The sequence below is a fragment of the Phaenicophaeus curvirostris genome, chromosome 28, assembly GCF_032191515.1.
Source record: "Phaenicophaeus curvirostris isolate KB17595 chromosome 28, BPBGC_Pcur_1.0, whole genome shotgun sequence".
Taxonomy (NCBI): Eukaryota; Metazoa; Chordata; class Aves; order Cuculiformes; family Cuculidae; genus Phaenicophaeus; species Phaenicophaeus curvirostris.
Window position 1 is genome coordinate 2,493,020 of NC_091419.1, and position 19,333 is coordinate 2,512,352.

General features: G+C 51.9%; 1 protein-coding gene across 1 annotated transcript in view; it reads left to right on the forward strand.

Moving 5' to 3' along the window:
- Positions 1–19,333, forward strand: part of ADAMTS10 (ADAM metallopeptidase with thrombospondin type 1 motif 10) — a 68,257-nt gene that overhangs the window by 38,545 nt on the left and 10,379 nt on the right. The window contains exons 9-15 of the mRNA XM_069877993.1: positions 260–365; positions 528–674; positions 2,466–2,607; positions 5,960–6,067; positions 9,422–9,567; positions 10,494–10,557; positions 11,654–11,756. Coding sequence (XP_069734094.1) covers positions 260–365; positions 528–674; positions 2,466–2,607; positions 5,960–6,067; positions 9,422–9,567; positions 10,494–10,557; positions 11,654–11,756 — 816 coding nt within the window. The remainder of the gene's footprint in view (positions 1–259; positions 366–527; positions 675–2,465; positions 2,608–5,959; positions 6,068–9,421; positions 9,568–10,493; positions 10,558–11,653; positions 11,757–19,333) is intronic.

Here is a 19,333-nt window from a genome sequence, read left to right on the forward strand (position 1 = left end):
ATTCAAAGGATTTTGACCCATTCAGAGCATTTCTGAGCCTGTCACCTTTAAATCAGTTGGCAGTGCTGAGTGACCATGTGCCCACAGCTGGTAAGAGCCGTGGGTCCAACCCAAAGCCCAGTGCAACCAGTGGGAAGAAACTCATTATTGACAGCTCGGTGTTAGTGTGAAGCACACCAGTTAGAACCCAAACGTCACCCATGTGCCCTGGAGATGCTTTGTGTTGACCCTACGTGACAGCTTTATCTGGCTTCCCTAGGACTGGCCCCTGTTGGTGGAATGTGTGAACGAGAACGAAGCTGCAGCATCAACGAGGACATGGGCCTGGCCACAGCCTTCACCATCGCCCATGAGATCGGCCACACGTGAGTACCGTGCTGAGTCCCTGGGAGCAGCTGTGACAGGGAAGGGCCCATGTTGGCTTGTTCCTGCCAGCAGAGGCTGAAATGTCCTGCCTACAGGTGATCCGTATGTGTCCAAAATGCAGCAGCTGATCATGTCTTCATTGCCTTGGTGGTGCTTTCTAGGTTTGGGATGAATCATGATGGGGTCGGCAACAGCTGTGGCTCCCCTGGGCAAGAAACTGCCAAGCTCATGGCTGCTCACATCACCATGAAGACCAATCCGTTTGTCTGGTCCACGTGCAGCAGGGATTACATCACCAGCTTCCTGGAGTAAGGAATCCATCTCTCCTTGCCCTTCTTTCTACCTCACAACCAGTACCCACCTCCAAGCTCTCACAGTCACCGGTGAGGAGCGGGTAAAGCTAAAGAAAAGCCCTCAAAACACACAGCCCATGCACTTTGTGTTCAGTTCTGGGCCCCTCACCACAAGAAGGATGTTGAGGCTCTGGAGCAAGTCCAGAGAAGAGCAACAAAGCTGGTGAGGGGGCTGGAGAACAAGAGGAGCGGCTGAGAGAGCTGGGGGTGTTCAGCCTGGAGAAGAGGAGGCTGAGGGGAGACCTCATTGCTCTCTCCAACTCCCTGAAAGGAGGTTGTGGAGAGGAGGGAGCTGGGCTCTTCTCCCAAGTGACATGGGACAGGACGAGAGAGAATGGCCTCAAGCTCCACCAGGCGAGGTTTAGGCTGGACATAGGAAAAAAATTTTCATGGCAAGGGTCATTGGGCACTGGCAGAGGCTGCCCAGGGAGGGGGTTGAGTCACCTTCCCTGGAGGTGTTTAAGGGATGGGTGAATGAGGTTCTGAGTGACATGGTTTAGTGATTGATGGGAATGGTTGGACTCGATGATCTGGTGGGTCTTTTCCAACCTGGTGATTCTATGATTCTATGATTCTGTCTTGTCTCCCAGCACCTCATCTGATTCCAAGGGGCATGTGCTTTCTTTCCTTCTTTTAGACTTTCACATGGTTTGCTGGCCTGCTGAAGACACTAACACAATTCACCTTGTAGGTGTGAGACCTTTTTTTAAGTTCCCCATTTCCAGAAACTTTGCATATGTATCAGTAGCTTCTGGAGGCTTTTGGATGTTTCTGAAGTTCAGCCTGGACCTGCAGGGAAGGATGGGTGTGCTGGGGAAGGAGGATCTGGAGACAGGACAGGGTCTGCATGGCCTAGGCAGCTTCTCCAGACACTAATGAGGAGAGTTTTAAGTTGTGAATGAGTAATGTAGGAGAAAGGCTTTTGGTATTTTTCCAAAGCACCTTTAGGATTCAGAAGGAGGGGTTTAGCCTCCTAAATGCCAGAGTTTCCATAATGTCACCTTGACTGTGTCATAGAGTCATAGAATCACTAAGGTTGGAAAAGACCTCTAAGCTCATCCAGTCCAACCATCAGCCCAACACCACCGTGCCTGCTAAACCATGTGCCAAAGTGCCACATCTACACATTTTTTGAGCACCTTCAGGGATGCTGTCATGCCTCTACAGCCTGGAAGAGTTTCTCACCCAGGGTTCAGGCATCTCTCAGGATTTCTATCACAAAATCATAGAATCATAGAATAACCAGATTGGAAGAGACCCACTAGATCATCGAGTCCAACCAAATGAGCAGTCAGGATCAGTTTTGGTGAGGCCTTAAACTAAGGTCTGTCCATAGCCTGCAGACCTCTCAGATTAAACTAAGGTCTGTCCATAGCCTGCAGACCCCTCAGATTAAACTAAGGTCTGTCCATAGCCTGCAGACCCCTCAGATTAAGCCAGGGGCTGGTGAGAGCCTGCAGACCCCTGAGATTACAGCAAGGTCTGTCCATAGCCTGCAAACTGCTCAGATTAAAACTTCTAGTTACCTAGGAACAAGCACATGCTTCTCAGCCCCAAGGGCCCAGGTAGAAAGACCTCAGAACGCTTTCTCAGCACCAGCTTTGCTCAAAGGAGGCTGGTAGAGTTATTGCCCCAAATACGTGAGATCTCAGCCTGTGCGGAGCCGGGAGTGCCTGCTGCTGGTCCTTCACGGTGATGGTTTCCTGCAAACCTTCCTGAGCTCTGATTCTCATCTCTTGTTTCCAGCTCCGGGATGGGATTATGCCTGAACAACGCTCCTCCCAAGCAAGACTTTATCTACCCAACAGTGGCTCCAGGACAGGCCTATGATGCAGATGAGCAGTGCCGTTTCCAGTACGGAGTTAAATCTCGCCAGTGTAAATACGGGGTAGAGAGCCTTCCTGCTTTACTATCGGTTCCCAGGGGGTGGAGGATGAGGGCTACAAAGGCAAAGGGGCCATGGGGCTGTTCCTCTGCTCCACACATCACTTTGCTCTCCTGCCTCAAAGGAAGGGCAGTGGAAGGTTCCCTCTGAGCTTTATGTTTTGCTTCCCTGGGGAGAACAGAGGAGGTCGTTTCCCATCCACAAAGGTCAACTCCAGCTTAGTTTTGGTCAGATTATTCCCATGGGAAGAGATCTCTTGCCTCTGTGTGATACCTTGGCTGCTGCTGGACCTCAAGGGTTGCAGCTGAAAGCCAAGTTGCAGTTCCCTCATCCAGATTCCTCCCTGAGTGGGGGCTTGTACGCAGACATAATTTTCATAACCCTCTGTAGAAGTCTTTACGCTGCACAAACTTAGGAGGAGAAACTTCTTTCTTCCAGGTGAGGCAGGTCAATGTGCTATGGGTCCATCTGAGGGACAGCTGCCCCCTAATCCACTCCCACCGTCACTCTGCCATCCCCTGATCTTTGAATCCAGGAAACCACTGAAAGGAAAGGTTGTTTTGGGAGAAAAGATCTCAGCCTGACATTGGGCTGTTCTTAATGTAGTGAACATTCCTAACTGTCTGAGCACAGTGGTGAGGGGGAAACATCTGCACTAATGGGACAGTTGACCTCCTTAATGCGTCCACTTTCCCCTAGAGAAAACAGAGGAGCTAGCAGAGAGAGGAGCTAACAGCTGTGTTGTCTGATGAACCTGTGCATGCAGACCCACCCCAGCACAAGCCCTGGAAAGTTGTGAAGGAGGAAATACATCAGGGTTAGCGTTTAGTTTCTCTTGCAGCCCAATGCTGCCATTTTTTGGGAGCTTTGAGTGTTCAGCTGTTTAGTACAGCCAACACTAAACCACCTCCTGGTGGTCTCACCAGCTCATCTTGGTGAACAAAAGGGCAAAGCTTGGCGTTCTCTGGTCCAGTTTGGTCTTTTGACATAGCCCTGTGGGTCAGAGCCCACTGGACATTGGGCAGATGCAACCTCATGAGACGCCCAGAGCTGCAGCAGAAGTCTGGGTTTGAATGCCATGGTTGGGTATCCGATGTCGGTGTTGGTGCCCCTCCTCAGCTGCTCCAGGGGCAGTGGAATGGAAACTTTCCACATTTACATGCCTGCTTCCCAGCTAATTTTTAACTTGGGCAGGCATTTCCTGTGTATACGAGTATCACAAAAGCACAAGATGTCCTTGTGGTGACCCTTCAAGCTCAGCCTGGCTTGCGTGTTGTTTGGGAGGAACCCAAAGGGTGTAAGGGCTCAAGTGTGTGCAGATAAATCTGAGTAAACGTCTTAAGTCCACCCATCCTGTGCCCCATATAAACAGACTCCAGGATGGTGGCACAAACACAGCAGCATCCCTTCCTCCACACCAGTACAGAGCGGGTGATTAGAACAGAGTGAGCAGACGTCACTGGTTGAAGCTGGGAGGTCTTCTTCCTCAGTGACACAGAGAGAAGAGACTCTAAGGAGCTCCTACTTCCCAATACTCATGCTGGCTCTCCAAGAGCAGTATGGAGGGGTAGATGCCTTTTGAAAACAGGACTTTCTCCTTTCATTGGTGAAAGCCAGCTGCAACCAAGCTTTGGTGAAGGAGTTGGAAACCAAAACCCTTTTTGCATCTTGGAGCTGCAGCCCTCGGTGTTCTCCTTTGCTGGGTCACTCTGCTATCGCAATCCCAGGAAAAGCAGGGAAGCAGAGAAACCCCAGGCTTGCCTTTTCATCCCTGTTGGTCCTAGCACAGAGGATTCCCAGTCGTTGAGTCAGTTTGTCCTGCGGGGGTATTGGTTACTGTTTAGAGCCTTGCTGGAAGGCTGAACGGAGCCTGGAGGCGTGATGAACAGTCTGCTACCTGACTGGAGGCAGGCGGCCTGCGGGAGCTGTCTCATAGGAGGTCACGTTGCTGCAGGGGCAGGCAGGAGGCCAAGCAATCACTGTGCCAGCACTGGAGCATGGAGAGTCCTTCAGCCCATGTGGTGGCCTTGGCGGGCACCAACAGTGGCACCAGCATGTGCTGAGAGAGCATTAGCAGCAGCTGTGGCTCTTAGGGCTCTGCCCTCATGTCTCCAGACAGGTTCCTTCATTGACAAAGTGGCCCTGTTTAATACGTTCAAGTACAACCTAAATCACGGCAAGCTGCTCTCTGAAAAGCAATCAGTTTTCCATGGGTTTCTTTCCGTAGGAATAGCAGCAAGACAGTGACCTGGCAAGAAACTCAGCATTGCTTTGCAGGGGGTGAAGTCCAGCCTGGTTAATTTAGTGGCAGAGCAGGTTCGAAAGGCCAGGACTTTCTGATTTAGTGGCTATGACAACCTTGCAGTCTCTTCATGGACCTAACTTTTAGGTGGGTCTTAGAACAGCCAAAGGAATTACTTTGTTTGCTGGCATGCCGAGAGGTCTGAATCTCAGGATCTGCAGCTCAGGAAACCTCCTGGAAAGGAGTCTGGAGTCCTCAGCCCGCTATCACTTAGTAGACCCAACTACCCTTAGCAGAGCCAGAGAGCAGTGTCCAGTTCTGGAGCTGCTTAAGGGCGAGCTCAGTATCTGGTGTTACTTTGGTTATTCTAAAAACAGCTCTAAATCTTCTGGATGAGTCTCCCCTTTGGACTGTTAGGCTGGCTGGAGATGGCCAATTCACAAGCTAGCCACACAGTGACCTGCAGAGCGTTTCTGTAGCAGGAGATGACAGATATGCCGTGTCTATGCTCCTGGGAAGGTCCAGCTTCCCCGCAAAGGGAGATCTGGATCCACATAACAGATCTGAACCCATATTATGTAGGGATGCTCATGGCAGGTGCTAGGAATGGACTCTTGTGCTCGGCCTCTACTGTGCAGAACCACCAGAGGGAACATGCTTAGCCCTAGGAGAGCAGTCAGGTGGAGTACAGCAGGATTAGCTTGGGATTCACTGGGAGGTCCAAGGAGATGTGTCCTCTGTGACACAAAGACCAGTGTGGCCATGTGAGCTGGCCCTGGTGTCTGAGCACAACGAGCTATCCAAATCCAGAGAACCTGAGCCACAGGAGAATTGCTTAGGCTTCGTCTGGAGAAAGGGCTGAGCTGTCAGTGGCCTTGGGGTGAATGCAGCTGGCAACACTTTGCACAATTTTATCTCATTTTCCCTCCACTGTGCTGCAAAAAACACTCCTGCCCCTGTGTCCCAGCCGAGCTGGTGCTCCTCAAGTGCACCAGTGTGCTGCTGCTCCAGCCTCGCACCCCCTAGCACAGGCGAATCGTAATCTTGGTTTTCTTTCTTTGTCTCTTTTTTCCTCCCTTCCCCTCTTCTCCCCCCAAATCTTTCTCTTTCCAGGAAGTCTGCAGCGAATTATGGTGTCTGAGTAAAAGCAACCTCTGCATAACCAACAGCATCCCTGCTGCTGAGGGGACCATATGTCAAACCAACACCATTGACAAGGGGGTAAGGAAGCCCAGGGCACCATAGCGAGTTGACAGTGAGTGGCTGAATCCTTCTTCCAGCAATAACCAGGATTATTGTTTGTAATGGTGAGCACAGAGCTGATTTAAGAGCACCCACCAACCTGTCCTCCTCCATCTCCAAGAGCCTGGAGTCGACTTGGAGGGGGGCTGGGATGTGCCTAGGAGCCCAGAGGCACGTAATCACCGCACAGGACAGATCATAGAATCATGGAATGGTTTCGGTTGGAAGGGACCTCAAAGCCCAACCAGTTCCAGCCCCTGCCAAGGGCAGGGACACCTCCCACTGCATCAGGGGCTCCAAGCCCCATCCAACCTGGCCTTCAACACTTCCAGGGATGGGGCAGCCACTGCTTCTCTGGGCAACTAGAGCCTCCTCACCTACATTGCAAAGAATTTCTTCCTAATGCCTGCTTTAAATCTTCCCCTTTCCAATTTAAAGCCATTAAATCATTTTGCATGTTCCTGGCAATGCAGAACATGAAGTCATTGCTCCAGCAATGACTTCTTGGTCTCGCCTAGGAGGCACAGTAAGGTGATGTCAAGCTATGGCATATGCTGTAGATGAACATCATGTTCTCAGGTCTGCTGAGGTCTCATAGCTGTCCTGCAAAAAGTGGGCTTTCCCCATTTTCCCCAGGAGGGACGATGATTTTGTAACGTTCTTTCAGAGGAACTTGTGACCAACTGCCTCACAAGGCTGGATATGATGAAACCTTCATTTTCCAGACTCAGATGTGGGAGGAGGGTAGGATTTTTCATTTTGAAAGTGAATTTTGACTTGATTATTTGTAGCATTTCATTCCCTGCACCTCCTACACCCATTTGCAGCAATATAAAGTGACTGTAGAACTGCTAAAGCAAAGTGCCTTTGCAAATTGAATAATAATTGGGAGAATGGAGAATCAAGACATTCTTCATTAAATGGACGTGCATTTTTCCACTAGAGGAAATATAATTCTAAGAAATTCAAGAATAAATTCAAATCCTTAAGAAGCTGGAAAAGCTGGATGGTTTGGACGAATACATTATTCTTTGCAAAGATTCATCTTAGTTATGCTGTAAATTAGATCAAAAAGGAGTAGACAGCTCCTGGGGCTGGACATTCACCAACTACAATGGCAATTTTTATCTACTATTCAACTTTTTTTTTTACCAGTCTTTCCCACTTTTAAATGTCTTTTTCCCTACTTACTAGGAGTTTTTTTTCATCAGGGTTCTTCAAAAGTCCTAAAAGAAGTGCAAGCAGTCTCAGCCCCCTGGACTCATGGGACCTTTTCCCACTGAAGATGCTGACTCAGTTTGAACCCCCAGTTATCTTCCCATGCTTCTGTTTAGTCTTTTGTATTAATTCATGTTTCAGAAGTGATTTGATATGCTTGAGTGAAAGATGATGCAGCCCTGTATTGTTTCCACACCTTTACCAGCTGTTTCTATGCCTTTACCCACTTGCTGGCTGGGTGGGCACTCAGACCTTAACCCTTGGCTGGAGCAGCTCTCTGAGGTCTCTCTGAGGTCTAATCTGGCTTTTCCTTTTCTAGCTGGGGAGAGCAAAGGGAAGGACCAGGTCATAGAAAGTATTTAGGATATGCAAGATTAAAGGAGAGACAGGCTGAGTTTCTGTGCCTTGTCACCCAACTGGGGATGCAGTAGGCAAGACTGAGCCAAGCTCTGTGGGATGGTGGCCGTGCCCACATCCCAGTCTCTGCTTGTTTCGCCCTCCAAAACTCCTCATTATTTATAACTGCTCCCAGTGGTTGTTATGGCTTTGCTGCTTTACCCCAAGTGGGTGACTTCAGGCCCAGATCTCATGGTGATTCCTGCCTCCCTAGGGTTCCACCCTTCAGCCTGGCTGCTCAGACAGCAGGTTTATTGCCTTGATGGCTCCTCCCCTGCCCATTTGGGTTTTCTTTTCTCTTTTTAATTTCCATTAATCAAGCACTCGTTATGCAGGCTGTAGTCAACACACCCTGGGAAGATGCCTTTCATTATGCATCTTCCCTCTCTGCATGTCCCCAACTCTTATCTGGTCTTGTAGCCTGCACATGTCCATGGTTGCCACAGGCAAGCGAGCCAGGTAAGTTCCCAGCAGCCAGGGTGCAAGGGCAGAGCCCATCATAGAATCATACAATATCCTAAGTTGGAAGGAACCTCCCAAGGATCATTGAATCCAACTCTTCCAGGAGCCTTGAGCATGTGGAGGGGTTTGCAGGGCCTGGGCAGGCTTCTGGGTCCTTCCTGCTAAACCAGGAGCCCCTGTGCCTGCAAAGCATCTCCTCTGCACCTTTGGAAAGGCACTGAAGGAGGTCACCAGCTGAATGTCCTGGGAGGCCATGGTTCATTTTTCCCTGCTGGCTGCACTGCCCATGGAGATCCTGGCTCCAGAGCCAAGAGAGGCTGTGCCAGGAGCTCCAGGGTGGGTTATCAAGCACTGGAAGGAGCACACAGTGGTTTCTTCCTTCCTGGGATTATCTCAGCCCCCAAGGCATGGTGTCCGGCACCGTGCCCAGAGAACGGCAGCGGGTCTGGCAGTGTCCCGCTCCTTGCATCACTGTTGACTCCAGGGGGTGTGGGATGCTTTCCAGGTTCAAGGGAAATATTTCAGAAGCAAGTTTCCATGACCATCTGTCACCCAATAGGATGAGGACAGGCACGTTCTTAAAGAATCCTCAGCAGAACAATGACACAGAAATGTCGTTATTACAAGCAAAGCTTTATTTTAACCTGGAGCCTTTGCAGATCAGGTCATTTTAACACATAAAGCACAACTGGAGCTGTCGGGACACATACAAAACTCATTTGTCCTGGGAGGGAGCAGCTGGTGGTGGAGGTGTCTGTGCTCCCCACAGATCCTGGCCCTGGTGCCCGGCAGCAGCAGCAGTTCTGGTCCAAGTCCCATCTAAAACTCGCTGCAACGCACTGTTATAGGGGGGTGTGCTCTTACATGTTCCTCTTGAAAACCTGTGTCACCCAGACTGCCCCCGGTGCCTGGAACCCCTCTAGAGGAGCAGTGGGGATGTGACCCACTTGCCTGCGGCTGCCTGCCTCACAGGATGGTGCTCTGGGGACTGGGGACACTGGTCCCAGCATCTCTGCAAACCCCGAGTACACAGCGTGTGAACAAATGGTGACAGTGGGACTCGGAGGAGAGGGTGCCCTGGGAGAGGTGAATGCCTTCTGCAATGGAGAACTTGGCTCCAAGGCCAGCACAGTTCAGATTTCACAGGATCAAACCAGATCCCAGCCCTGAACTGGTTGCTGTGTCCGATGGACCTTGAAAGCACTCTGAGAGAAGGAAACCATGTGCTCAGGGTGTTAAAGCTCTGTCTTTCCACAGTGGTGCTACAAAAGGGAGTGCGTGCCTTTCGGCACCCGACCAGAAGGTGTGGATGGTGCCTGGGGAGCCTGGTCATCCTGGGGGGAGTGCAGCAGGACATGCGGTGGAGGCGTATCTTCATCCATTCGCCACTGTGACAGCCCACGGTACGTGTACTTGTGCCTGGCCATGTCAGCATGGCCCTGCCTTGCCCTGGCTGTGCAGCATTGATGTTCAGGTCAAGAGGGAATCATAGAATCATAGAATAGTTTGTGCTGGAAGGGACCTTAAAAGTCCATCCAGTTCTAAACTTTGGCCATGGACAGAGACACCTTCCACTGGATCAGGGGCTCCGAGCCTCATCCAACCTGGTTTTGAACACCTCCAGGGATGGGGCAGCCACCACTGCTCTAGGCAACCTGGGCCAGGGCCTCCCCACCCTCATCATGAAGAATTTCTTCCTAATGTATAATTTAAATCTTCCCCTTTCCAATCTAAAGCCATTCCCCCTCATCCTATCACTCCATGCCTTTGTAAAATGTCCTTCCCCAGCTTCCTTGTAGCCCCCTCCAGGTACTGGAAGGCCACTCTAAGGGAAGGCAGCAGCCAGGTGCCTGTGCAGCTGTGAGCTCAGCTCCTGGGAGGGTCTTGGCTCCTGCACACAAATCCCGTGTCCTTCTTTCACAGCAGCAAGATTCTCATGCTCTGGGGTTGGTTCTGCAGCCACAGCTCCAAAGCCACTCATACAACTCCACTGTGTGCTTGCAGCTGAGCAAGTGAGACCTGCTGGGGGACTGCATCCTGATCCTCCAGGCAGGAACCATTGTCACAGCAGAGCAGGGCTGAGAAAATCCATGGTGCTCCCACAACCTTCGAATCATAGAATCATTAAGGTTGAAAAAGATCTCTAAGATCTTCCAGTCCAACCATCAGCCCAACCCTGCTGAACCATAAGTGCCACGTCTACAAATTTTTTTAACCTCTCCAAGGACAGGGACTCCACCACTTCCCTGGCCAACAAGGGGCAGTCTCCTGCCAGAAATGCAGCTCCCTGCCCTAAGCTCCTTTTCCCATCTCGTTCCTGGTTTGGCAGGCCCACAATTGGAGGAAAGTACTGCCTGGGAGAGCGGAAGCGGTACCGGTCCTGCAACACCGATGTGAGTACGGCCGGGCTCAGGGAGAGGAGCAGTGGGGGTAAGCAGGGCTTTGCCAGGGCGACAGGCAGTGTTGTAGCAAGGAAGCAGGGATGAGCCCTGTCTGCATGGATGCAGGGAAATACGTGCAGCCGTGGGCCCCATGGGAAGAGGCAGCTGGGTGAGGGTGAGCTGTGCTGTGCTGGGAGCAATCCCGCAACGGGGAAAACCAAGCAGGATGGGGAAAACCGAGCAGGATAATGCACGCCTGTACTGGCTGCAAGCTGGCTCCAAGGGTGGGAGGGTGGTACATTCCTTCAGGGCTTTGGCATCAAGAAAGTACCCAAAGAGATAACGAGGCAAAGGAGGAGAGATCAGAGGCTTCCAGCACTGACATGACATCCAGTGCCTCTCGCACACTGTAAGTGCAGGCCTGGCCAGGTGAGAGCAGCTAATGATGGAGCATCCTGCTTCCCAGGGCTAAGTGTTAAATTTCAAGGGGAGCAGAGAAATAACGGTGTTGCTGGGAAGCTTGGTGGAGCTTTGGACCTGGGAGGTCGTAGCTTTGGACTAGGGAGGCTGTAGCTTTGGACCTGGGAGGGGATAGCTTTGGATCTGGGAGGTTGTAGCTTTGGACCTGGGAGGCTGTAGCTTTGGACCTGGGAGGGGGTAGCTTTGGACCTGGGAGGGGGTAGCTTTGGACCTGGGAGGCTGTATCTTTGGACCTGGGAGGCTGTAGCTTTGGACCTGGGAGGTTGTAGCTTTGGACCTGGGAGGTTGTAGCTTAAACATCCCCAGGCTGGTCATGAGGAAAATAGACGTCTTCTTATTGCTTCTCTTGGGCTTTTAAGCATTGCTCGCAAGAGCAAATGTTGCATGTTCAGAAAGAACAGCTGGGGGCCAAAGGCTTGTGCTGTTGGTCTTCCATTAGTGTCCAGCTTTGCAGACAGGATGCTCCTGCCAAGCTGTAGCAGTGTCCAGTTGTCAGGGCTGATGTCCATCTCCTCAAAGGGTTGGTGTTATCCTAGCTGTGACCGCTGTCGCAGGTCCTGACCTCCTAGCAGATAAGGTAGGAGATGCTCCTGCCAACAAACTGACCCCTGGCTCTGTGTGGCCACAGGACTGCCCGCCGGGCTCCCAGGACTTCCGAGAGATGCAGTGTGCTGAATTCGATAACGTCCCCTTCCGAGGGAAGTACTACACCTGGAAGACATACCGTGGAGGTGAGTAGCTGTTGGGCTGAGCATCCCTTGGCTTGGGCTGACCTGGAGCAGGATCACACAGGGCTTGGCTCTCCCTGGCCATCTGTTGGGCATTAGGCGCCGTAGAATTGTAGAATCATGGAATGGTTTGGGTTCAAAATGACCTTAAAGCCCATCCAGTTCCAACTCCACGGCAGGGACACCTCCTACTGGATCAGGGGCTCCAAGCCCCATCCAACCTGGCCTTGAACACCTCCAGCGATGGGGCAGCCACCACTGCTCGGGGCAACCTGGGCCAGGGCCTCCCCACCCTCATTGTGAAGAATTTCTTTCTGAAGCCCAATCTAAATCTTCCCTCTTCCCATTTAAAGCCGTTACCCCTCATCCTACCACTCCTGACCCTTGTAAAAAGTCCCTCCCAGCTTCCCTGGAGCCCCTTTCAGTACTGGAAGCTGCTCTAAGGTCTCCTCACAGCTGAACAGGCTGAACAACCCCAACTCTTCCAGCCTGTCCTCATATGGATGGTGCTCCAGCCCTTGGATCATCTTTGTGGTCTCCTCTGGATCCACTCCAACAGTTCCATATCCTTGTTATGTTGGGGATTCCAGAACTGGACACAGAGCTCCAGGTGGGGTCTCTTGAGAGCAGAGTAGACCATCCTGCAGGCTGCCTGCTCTGTGTTCCTGCAATGTGCTGCCTCCCAATCTTACAACTGTGGGTCAACGTGCATCCCTCCAGGTGGCTGCCCCCACGATTGCCCTGCTGTTCCTCCCCTCCTGGGTCACTCCCGCCTGTGCAGTTGCCCTTTAACTTCATTTCTCTACCAGAAACAACGAAGCTGGTGAGGGGGTTGGAGAACAGGCCTTATGAGGAGCAGCCGAGAGAGCTGGGGGTGTTTAGCCTGGAGAAGAGGAGGCTGAGGGGAGACCTCATTGCTCTCTCCAACTCCCTGAAAGGAGGTTGTGGAAAGGAGGGAGCTGGTCTCTTCTCCCAAGTGACAGGGGACAGGACGAGAGGGAATGGCCTCAAGCTCCACCAGGGGAGGTTTAGGGTGGACATCAGGAAAACATTTTTCATGGAAATGGTCATTGGGCACTGGCAGAGGCTCCCCAGGGAGACGGTTGAGTCACCTTTCCTCGAGGTGTTTAAGGGATGGGTGGATGAGGTGCTGAGGAGGATGAGGTGATGGGAGGATGAGGTTTAGTGATTGATGGGAATGGTTGGACTCAATGATCCAGTGGGTCTTTTCCAACCTGGTGATTCTATGATTCTATGAAACAATTCCTGTGGCATCAGAGCTGTTTAGCTTCTTTCCTCAACTGCTGAAGGGGCAAAGAGGAAATCAGAAAAGAGAAAGGAATTGCTAATGGCTGGTACCTGGGCAGAAACCAGGGCAGCCCTCCCTGCACAGGCAGGTAAAGCTTCCACAGGTGGAAGGGACGTGAACTGGTGGCTCCTCCAAAGAGCAGTCCCCAAGGTCAGTCCTGCTGCGTCCTGCAGAAGGGTCTAGCATGGAGAGGGGGCGGGGGGAGGCCTCTGTGACAGGAATCTCTTAATAATGAGAAAGAACAGCGCGTCTCCTTCATGTAGTTAATGAACTTGACTGGGGAAATCCTTTGCAGCTGTGTAAATAAGCTCTGCTCCCAGCGGGGCTCCTGCAGCTGGAGCAGCTGTGCAGAGGCTGCAGGGGATGGATCAATACAAATGTAATAAAATTACCAAGCAGCAAAGGCACACAAAGACCCCAACGAATGCCAAGGTGGAAGAGAGCCCTGCAGGCTGGACCTGCCCTCACTTGGACCTCTCCTTTCCCCAGGCATGGCCCAGTGGTTTGAGTCCAGGGAACTGCAGGCAAGTTGAACATCGGTCCTTGAATTGTAATCTGGCCCTGACACTGATTTTTGCTTTGGCTTTCAAAAAGACAAAAAAAAAAAGTCTCTTCTTCTCCCTGCTTCAGCTTCCTCTTCCATAAAATAAGGTGACAAAACCTGTCCCCATCCCAGGAGCCTGCGAGTGTTGGCACGATCATGTCTTGTAGGGATCCGGGAGCTCCCTGTCTCAGCTCTCCAGAGTGCCTGTGGGTAGTGGCCACAAGGAGACGTGTTGTTTAGCGGTCAGGTTTTGTTTATTCATTGTCAAAGAGTATCATTGTCTCCCTCTTTGGTGGCCCAGATAGAGAAATTGAGGCACATTCATACAACTAGAGAGGTGCAGGAAGGCGCAGCTCCTCAGCCTGTTCTGGGAGCCAAGCCCTTGGCCAGGAGAGCCCTCACCTCCCAGCTCTCAGAAATCATGTGTGCTGACACCCGCCTGCCTGGGAGCTACCAGAGAGTGACTCCTGCTGGGATTCGCAGGATTAGCTCTTTATGGCATGGTCCTCATGGGCTTGTCCACCCTGGACCCTCCAATCAGTTGGGACTGTGGTGGTAGGAAGGTGTTGTCAGTGTTCCCCTTGACCTGTGAACTACTTTGCCTGAGGCTGGGTGCTCTGGGGAGACCTGATTGCAGATGTTCAAAACACAAAGGAGGCCTAGAAGAAAGTCAGAGAGACATTTTGCGGAGGTCTGTAGTGAGCAGACAAGGGGCAACAGTCTTGGAGTGGATGTAAGGAAGGAATGGTGTATGATGAGGGTGGTGAGATGTTGGAACAGGGCGTTCAGAGACATTGTGGATGCCCCATCCCTGGAGGTGTTCAAGGTCTGGTTGGATGTCTGTGCCTGTGGCACAAGGGGTTGAACTAGATGGTCTTTGAAGGTTCCTTCCAACCCCAAACTTCCTGTGATTCTGTGGCTAACTCCAGTAGCACAGGTACTCAACTTACAACCTACCTGTGGGATTTTGTGATACTTGTTGTCCTCTGGGTGTCAGAGGTGCTGGGGGAGGCAGGGAGCATCTCTTGCACCTCCACCCTCTCCTCTGTGCCCTAAATCAGACTGCTGGAGAATGCCACCCTCTTGCCTTCCCCTTGTCGCAGGTGCTTTGCTCTCAGGGCACATGTTTTCCCCATGCAGGCCCCCTCTACCCCCACACTGGAGAGGCAATGAGGGTTGGCTGTCATCTCCCTCGCTCCCTCCTGGGCTCTTCCAGTGGTGCCCAGAGAGCTCTGGGGTGCTGGGTGTCAGCTCCTCATTCCCCTTTAGAACAAGCAGTCCCCCAGGGTCCATCCTTGCTGGTGGCTCCATCCTTGGCCACTCTGTCCTCCAGCTCTTCATGTTGCTTTTCACAGAATCATGGAACATTCAGGGTTGGAAGAGAACTCAAAGCCCATCCAGTTCCACCCCCTGCCGTGGGCAGGGACACCTCCCACTGGATCAGGGTCTCCAAGCCCCATCCAACCTGGCCTTGAACCCCTCCAGGGATGGGGCAGCCACCACTGCTCTGGGTAACCTGGGCCAGAGCCTCCTCACCCTCACAGCAAAACATTTCTTCCTAAGATCTCATCTCAATCTCCCCTCTTGCAGCTGAAAACCGTTCCCCCTCATCCTATCCCTGTACTCCCTGAACAAAAGCCCCTCCCCAGCTTTCCTGGAGCTCCTTTCAGTCCTGGAAGCTGCTCTAAGATCTCCCTGGAGCCTTCTCTTCTCCAGGCTGAACAACCCCAACTCTCTCAGCCTGTCCTTGGATGGGAGGTGCTCCAGCCCTTTTGGGGATGTGTCCCTGCTCTGGGAGCCGTTCATCACCCTGGCCCTTGGCTGAGCCTCTTTCCTCGCTCAGCTCAGCCCCTGCTTTTGGCTCAGCACCCTTGAGCTGCCCCATTGCTAGAAGGTGGTGGAACAGGGGTGGTGTGCTGTTTGCCCATCAAATGCTGCCCCCACGGCGGTTTGGAGAAACATCCCAGGCGTGGAGGACCCCCTGAAAACAAGGAGTACCCTGTCTCGGATGGGGGACACCACTGATCCCACGGGGAATTTGGGAAGGGAAGGAGCTACCTGCTGAAAGCCTGACTCCAGCCACCAGGTCACTGGCAAGTCGAGGTCGGGTTTTGCATGGGGCCAGCGCAGCGTGGTTTCCTAGCAGTGCTGTGTAACTGTCCTGGGGCCCAGACCCTGGGATAACAAGACACAGTCATAGAATTGGAGAATCATAGAATGGTTTGAGTTGGAAAGGACCTTAAAGGTCATGTAATTCCAACACACACACAACCCCGTCCCCTGGCCATGGGCAAGGACACCTCCCGCTGGATCAAGGCCCATCCAAACTGGCCTTGAACACCTCCAGGGATGGGGCAGCCACAATTTCCATGGGCAATCTGTTCCAGTGTCTCACCACCCTCATTGTGAAGAATTTCCTCCTAATGTCTAATCTAAATCTTCCCCATTCCAATTTAAAGCCATTCCCCCTTGTCCTATTGCTCCATGCCATTGTAAAAAAAACCCTCCTTGGCTTTTCTGGAGCCCCTTTCAGTACTGGAAGGTCCTCAGAGCCTTCTTTCCCTCAGGCTGAACAATCCCCACTCTCTCAGCCTGTCAGTCCCAGCGAGACGAGCTGAACACCCCCACCTTGAAGAGAAGGAGTACCCCACTGGACTGGGGAGGGCACTGATCCCATAGGGAATTTGGGAAGGGAAAGATCTTCCTCCTGAAAGCCTGACTTCAGCCACCGGGTCACTGGCAAGTTGAGGTCGGGTTTTACACGAGGCCAGCGCAGCATATTTTCTTGGCAGTGATTTATAGCAGTCCTGGAGCTCAGACCCCGGGATCGCAAGACACAGTCCCAGCAAGAAGTGCTGAGCTCAGCCTTTCGAAGCAAAACAGTCAGCAGATACCTCGTGGAATGAGGCTTTAATTGTTTGTTTATTTTGCTTTATTCGCTTCGTTATTCATTTTGCTCTTGGCGGATGCAAGAGCCAAGGGAGAGCAGAGCTGCTCACAAGGCTGGGAGAGGGATGGGGAGGAGCAGGGGCTTGCAGAAAACAGGAGATTGCTCATCATAAATTATAATGCGCTTTAATTCCTCTATGGAACAGGCCAGGCAGGAGGAACAAAACATCCTCTGAGGCACCGCGTAGCCAACTGAAGATCTTCTATTCTATTTTAATAGCTATATTAAATATTAAAAGGAGTACCCGAGGCAGACCTGGCTGTTGCTGACCTTGGGTTGTTCAGCCCAAAGTGACGGGTGGGTGGCTCTCTTGGAGCTGGGACCTGCACAGCCTTTGTGGCAGACCCTGTGCTCTGAAGAGCACATCTGGCATTACCTGCTGCTTATTTCCAAGTCAATGAGTAACATTCAGCAGGCAGTGAGCAGGCTGAGGGGCATCCAACTCGTTCTTTGGAAGGGGGCTCTTCTGCCATGGTGATGGACTCACCTTGCACTGGTGACAGCGGGCACTGCAGAGCTTCTCCTGCCCCTGCGCTGCCAGGATCCCGCTCGTGCCCTGCCGATGTGAGCATTGCTGGGCAGCAGTGAGCCTGGGGGGATGCTGTGAGGGTAGTGAAGCACTGTCCCAAGTTGTTCAGAGAATTTGTGGCTGCCCCATCCCTGGAGGTGTTCAAGGCCAGGTTGGATGGGGCTTTGAGCAACCTGATCCCTTTCAGTACTGGAGACCACTCCCTGGAACCTTCTCTTCTCCAGGCTGAACAACTCCAACTCTCTCAGCCTGTCCTCATAGCAGAGGTGCTCCAGCTCTCAGATCATCTTTGTAGCCCTTCATAGCCCAGTGTAGGTCCCTCATGACTCAGGTTTTCATAGAATCATAGAATCACCAAGTTGGAAAAGACCCACTGGATCATCGAGTCCAACCACTCCCATCAATCACTAAACCATGTCCCTCAGCACCTCATCCACCTGTCCCTTAAACCCCTCCAGGGAAGGTGACTCAACCCCCTCCCTGGGCAGCCTGTTTTCTTACCTTGCTATTTATGTTCTGCACGTGGGGCCTGGCTGGACACACCTGGGCTCCAGGCATGCCATGGTTGGGTGGCCGTGAGTTTTTGGGGTCCTGCCTGTTCCCCTCAGTGGAAACCCAGGGTGCTGCAGAGCACGTTGGCTCTCCAGAAGGAAAGTCAATAAAGCACCTTCTCTCCAAGCTTGCCCAGGCATCCTGCTCCACAGCATGCCTCCAAGCTGCTGAATTCCCCTCTCTTGTCTCCTCCTCCTCCTTGTCCTGCCTTTGCTCTTTCTCCCCGCCAGCTGCGTTCAGGTGCTCCCAGGCACAGCTGGGCCACCCCTCCCTTCCATCGGCCCCTTTCATGTGCTGGAGCGTGTTGCAACTTTTGCAGGTTTTGCTCCGAGCCTCGGTGTTTCCCAGCTCTGGCGCACGGCTCACGCTGTTGTCAGTGCCTGCGGGAGCCCACGGTTCAGGCATTCTTTGTGCCAGGGTCGTGCAGGCTGTTGAGGCTCCTTGTGATGCTCAGGGAAGGCAGCAAATGCCACTATCTCCACCCGAATTTTGACGACAGGAAGCAGGAGACTGCTCTGCTCAGGTGTCTCCTTCCACAACCAGTCCCACGTCCTGCTCCCAGGCACTATAAGATGATATCCAGGTATCCAGCCTCTTTCTCAGACAGTGCTTTGGGAGGAGCGTTGGCAAGCAGGTATTTTAGCTATAGCTTGAGCATTTTCCCCCTTCATCTTCACGCTGCTGTTGTTGTCTTTGCCATAAAGTACCCACCAGCCTTGAACAGAAACAACCACTTGCTCTAGTCTAGTAACTGGTCTTGTAGCTGAAAAACTCTGGATAAGTCACTTAAGAGCTGCTGCCTCAGTTTCCCTGGCTGTAAAAACCCTATTAAAGTGCCAGAAGAGCCAGGAGTGACCAATAGCAAATAAGAACAAGTCAGTTTGTTTCCTTCCCTGCCGCACACGGCCCGTGTTTCCCAGGCTGTGCAGAAGGGACAGCGTCTAACCATGTGTCAGTGGCTGTTTCGAGGGTCTTGACTCAGAACTGATCAGTGAGGAGGTTGCCTCTGCTCAACAGGGACATCCTCCTGGGCACCTGGAGCTGTGCATCCAAGTGCTGGATGGAGGCGTGAGGGAGCTGAGGGTAAGGCAGCCTATATCCAGGTGTGGCTCTCCACACCTTTCCTCTTGATCCAAGAAGTAGTTCCTATTACAAAAAGTGGAATATCTTTGATTTAAGCTAAAATAGAGTCAGGTTTCATCTAAGTAATTGCGTTCTTTGAAAGTTAGACACAATGTCCCTCTGAGAGCATGGTTTCTTTCAAACTGTGTTTTTGCAGATACTGATCATTATTTGAAGATGATGACATCTTGCGTTCAGTGTGATCTGTGCTGAACAGATGTCTCTCCTTCTGCAATCCCCTCTCTGCAATGTTTCCCCATCTCAAATGCAAGGTCAGGCAGAGCCGGAGCCAGCTCCATATTAGCAGAGATTTGACTGTTGCTAAGTTTTATAACAACAAAATTAGACCTTGGAAAGTAACAGAATATGCATAAGATTTCTGGAAAAATTTATACATCTTCATGTAAGTGGGAGATCTCTTCTGTCCCAGCTCTTGCCTCGCTGCACATGCTCGATGGAGATCACTGCCTCGTGTTGCCCAGGCCTGAGAAAGGGTGCTCACTTTCTAAAACTACAAAACGAGTCTTAGAGAGTTTATTTGCTGACATTTTCAGTATCACTTTCCTTGGCAGCA